Source organism: Phoenix dactylifera, chromosome 13 (assembly GCF_051530095.1).
Source record: "Phoenix dactylifera cultivar Ajwa chromosome 13, Ajwa_hap1_PhDact_Kaust_v1.1, whole genome shotgun sequence".
Taxonomy (NCBI): Eukaryota; Viridiplantae; Streptophyta; class Magnoliopsida; order Arecales; family Arecaceae; genus Phoenix; species Phoenix dactylifera.
The window spans coordinates 21672928-21677112 of NC_143202.1; the positions used below are offsets into that span (position 1 = coordinate 21672928).

General features: G+C 42.3%; 1 protein-coding gene across 1 annotated transcript; it reads right to left on the reverse strand.

Moving 5' to 3' along the window:
• Positions 1 to 2899: 2899 nt before the first annotated feature.
• Positions 2900 to 3789, reverse strand: SUFE2 (sulfur E2). The gene has a single exon (XM_008813524.5). The coding sequence runs from the start codon at positions 3665 to 3667 to the stop codon at positions 3017 to 3019; it is 651 nt and encodes a 216-aa protein (XP_008811746.1). The 5' UTR covers positions 3668 to 3789; the 3' UTR covers positions 2900 to 3016.
• Positions 3790 to 4185: the final 396 nt, after the last annotated feature.

The following is a 4185-nucleotide window of genomic DNA, read 5'->3' on the forward strand; positions in this document are numbered from 1 at the left end:
ATGTATGAAATACCCGTTTTGGCAAAAAAAAAAAAAGCTTTTGAGATGAGTCACGGAGACATGAGAAGAGCTGAGGCATTTGCATTAGAATACAAAAAATATGTTTGTAAGCTTGGGAAGAAAAAAAATACAGTGAAGTAGATTTTAGAAACTTATCTTGAATTAAAATCAAACCTTCACTAATCTGATTTCTCTACCATCATCATAGAAGGTTTCTAGAGGGGAAGGATGTGAGATTTGGCTCAGAATGGGCTGTTTTGGGTTGAAGTCGGCAAGCCCAACCGAATTCAATGAAGAAGAAGGGATTGAAACAGAGGATCAAGATAGCAATTCTTTGCTTCTCCCCATCTTCGGTTGAGCAAATAAGCTACAACAATCGTGGCTGCTGTAGATTCCATAGGGCGTTTGAATGGCCGCCGGCAGTTGGGTTGTGCTCAACCATGCAAGGGTCGTGGAAAGTCTATCCCCCATCCAAATCCCTTTAAATACCCGAGTTCCTCTTCGCTTGATCCACGACCGAGCTCCCACTTCTTCTTCCTTGCCTTTGGCGACTAATGCGCCACAACATTTGAGCTCCAACACCCTCGAAAATCTCCCATTGTTCCTCTAATCTTGCTGCTTTGTTTTTCTTTATTCCGAGATCTATTTTTCTTCGTCGGAAGCCACTACTGCCACGAGGTTCACCGCCACTGCAACTTACTGGTGAGTCCTCATCTTCCCATTGTTTCTTTAGGACAAGCTGCTGCTATCTTGGGCAGCTTGGGATGATACCTTTTTCCGTCTGAACCCCCACATCATTCCGCCACCGGCCGCATCATCGTGTTGCAGGCCATCGCCACCATCACCAAGGCCACCTCCACTGTCGGTTCCTCTAGGCTTGGCCGTCGGATCCCCGGCACCCACCTCCTACCTCTTCTCTTCCCTCTCTTTTTTTTCCTCCATTCTATCTTCTTCTTCCTCTTCTAACTCTTTATTCTTTTCATTTTATTTATTTATTTAGCTATGGATTAGTTTATCAAATCCTCTTTTTTCTCTCCTAATTGGGCTAGATATGATAATTAATTCAGGTTGACTCGTGCCATTGACAATCAAACCCAAACCTCTAATTGAACCCTAATTGAGATTCTTCCTCTTCTCCCTCTTTTTCTTTCTAGACAAGCTTGAGGATCCTAGTGTAAGCCTTATTTTTCTTGTTGCTCGGATCCAAGTTAATCCTTGTGTGGAGGCTCTAAACTGTCCTGGTACCCGAGCAGTAGATTGGCCTATTACCTCTTCCCTAGCTAGATATTTTTGAAATTTGGCCACTACTGATTTTGCCCTGACTAGTTGAGTTTCCTCGCTCGGATCTCCTTGGGCAGTCGAGCACTACTACTTGACCAATCTGACTTAAGGGCATGAGATTGTATCCCCAATAGTATTTTAATTTTTAACTTTGCTTAGCTTCTAAGATGATGATGAAATTAATTATATTTTCATGATATTAAAATAATTGAACTTGACCCGCCTAACTCAAGTAGGATTTTGAAGCAAGATGAAGTAAGTAGCCTAATGTTTCAATGTGCGTTTTCCGAGTTTTGGTAAAATGATAATTAGTTCATTGAATATGATTATTATATCTATTTTATACTCGGTCAAACACATGTTATTCTTACAATAATAAATCTTTTTTTAAAAAAAATATATATTATGTGTTATGTTATGTTATGAAATTTGAAAAATATGACTAGGTAAATTATAAAATTTGTTTCATATGTATGTATTCTTAGGATGGCTATGATTTGACCCCGCCAATAAAATTATTCGTTGGCCCGTCGATTTATAATCTAAAAAACTGGTTTCGACACCAAATCACCAGTGATTAGAATAGTGGTATTCGGACACCGAACCACCGATGGTTAAGAATAGGGGTATTTGTCACTTTGTGCATTCTGACTAATACCACTGTGTTACGTAACCATAACCTGATGTTGGATTTCTAGTATTAGTGTATGAAAATAATAGTAAACTTCGAATGAGATATATGTATTATTCGAGAATGGATTTATTTTTAATTAATATTTTACTATTTATTTGGCAAACTTAGACCCTACTTTGGGTGTTATGTTGCTAACTAGGCTAGTGTAGCTCAATATTTCTTCTTTCTTTATTTTTATATCTAGATTTATGATTGCTCGGGACTTGAGGGAGTGCGCTAGAAGTTCTAAAGAAGATATTTTCAATTTTTGGAGTTCTAGTTAGATCATTTAGACTAATTAGAATATTTTATTTGATTTAAATAAATAATTAAGCATGCGTCGACTTATGTCACTTTGAAACAATTGATTGTAAAAATTATTTGCATAAGATCTTGATTAAATTAATTATGCCTTTGATATGATATATAGCTTTGTATACTTGTATGATCCACCATGCAGGTATGCGGCGTCTGTTACGCTCCTCTAAGTAATTGTACCCATCGAATAATATACAATAGTTATCAGGAGAATGAAAAAAAAATCCGAAGATAATAGGGCAATTGGGTTGGTAAAATATGGCAGCCATCGAGTTAGTACAAAACTTTACGATGCAAAAGTTGCATTACAAGGGATTCAGAACCCCATGAGTCACCTTACGAGGATTTGCGTGGTTGAATTTCTTCAAGGTTTTGCTTATATATGTTATCCTTGTGTGTATCCTTACAATAAACACAAGATAGACTTTCACATTTCATAAAAAATATGTGTTTATTTTGGGTATAGTCTTAACCATCCAGGCTATAAATATTTAAATCCTAAAATTACTCTTATTTATTTATCTAAACATGTTATTTTTGATGAGCAGCATTTCTCATTTTCTAAATTAGATATTCCCTAAAATGTATTGGTCATTCAACTGCCCCTCATTTTAAAAAAGGGCCCTCTCACATAATTTTGGACCTTGTGATAATACTTTTCTACATTCATAACGACCAAATGGAGTCAACTCCAACTCCTACACCACCAGGCCGATCTCCCACACAACCTAAGCCTTCTCCTGCTCAAACTCTGCTACTTGGCCTCCCCTCTCCCTCGGCGATCAACGCCTCGGTCCTCTTCTGCGTACTGATCAGCACATTGTGCCACGTGTTCACCCTCGACTTGGCCCTCGCCGGCATTCCGGCCACGTCCAAGTCGCCGAAATCCTCCGGCCTCACCTCCAGTACCTCCTCCGGCAGCGCGCCGTCGAGCACCGAAATGAGGCAAGAGCAGAACCCCTTGGTGATCTCCGAGTCGGAATCGGCGGCGAACCGCATGCGGCCGAGATCGTCCAACGCGGCCGTGACCCAGACCTGGGCGGTGCAGCCCTCGACGCGGTTGGAGGACACCCGCGCCGCCTCGGGGAAGGGCCGAAGGGCGGAGCCGTAGGCGAGGAGGCGCTTCACGCGGTCGATCGGCTGGGGGAGGGAGCGGAACTCGTCGACGAGGCGGTGGAGGCGGAGGCGGGGGCGGTCGGCGGCGGGGGCCTCCCGGGCGGCGACGGCGGAGCAGGGGAGAAGGGAGCCGGGGGTAGGGTTCGGGATCTGGATGCAGCGCACGGAGAGGGAGAGCCGCCTCCGCGACGGCCGACACCTCGTGGAGAGGAACGGGGAAGAGGAATTACGGTTAGGGATCGCATGGAGAAGCCTTGTCGCGAGAGCGGCGGAGTCCATTCTCTCTCCTCTATTTCCCTCTCTCGCGGTTGGGGAGAAAAAAGCGGCGGGTTTGTTAAAGAGAGTATTTGTACACAAATATTTATTATTTAGAATTTTAAGGAGAAGAAGTGGAGAGGATGGGAAGGCGAATTAGCTTTCCCCTCTCTCTCTACTTTCTCTTCTCCTTCCGTCTCTCTCCTCACTATTTTCTTTTTCTCTTCCCTACTCTTACGGAAGAAAAGGACTGGGCGTGATGTAACAGGATATTACAGTCATGGATGACGAAAGTGTGGCATCAAAAAGATCATCAAATAACATGCATAGTATATTTGATGGTTGGTTATGATATTACAATCGAACAATCAGGATCATATGCAGTGCAGTGCAGCATTAGACGATCATCAAATAATACGCATCATATATGGTATGATAGTGTCTGTAGTCCGTAGATTGTTTTGTTTGATGGTTAGTAATGATATTACAGTCATGGATGGCGAACAATTAGAATCATCTGGAGTGCGGTACAGCATCAGACG

Bases quoted from the DNA above. Each gene is read 5' to 3' on its own strand.
- SUFE2 (XM_008813524.5), bottom strand. From the start codon at position 3,667: ATGGACTCCGCCGCTCTCGCGACAAGGCTTCTCCATGCGATCCCTAAC.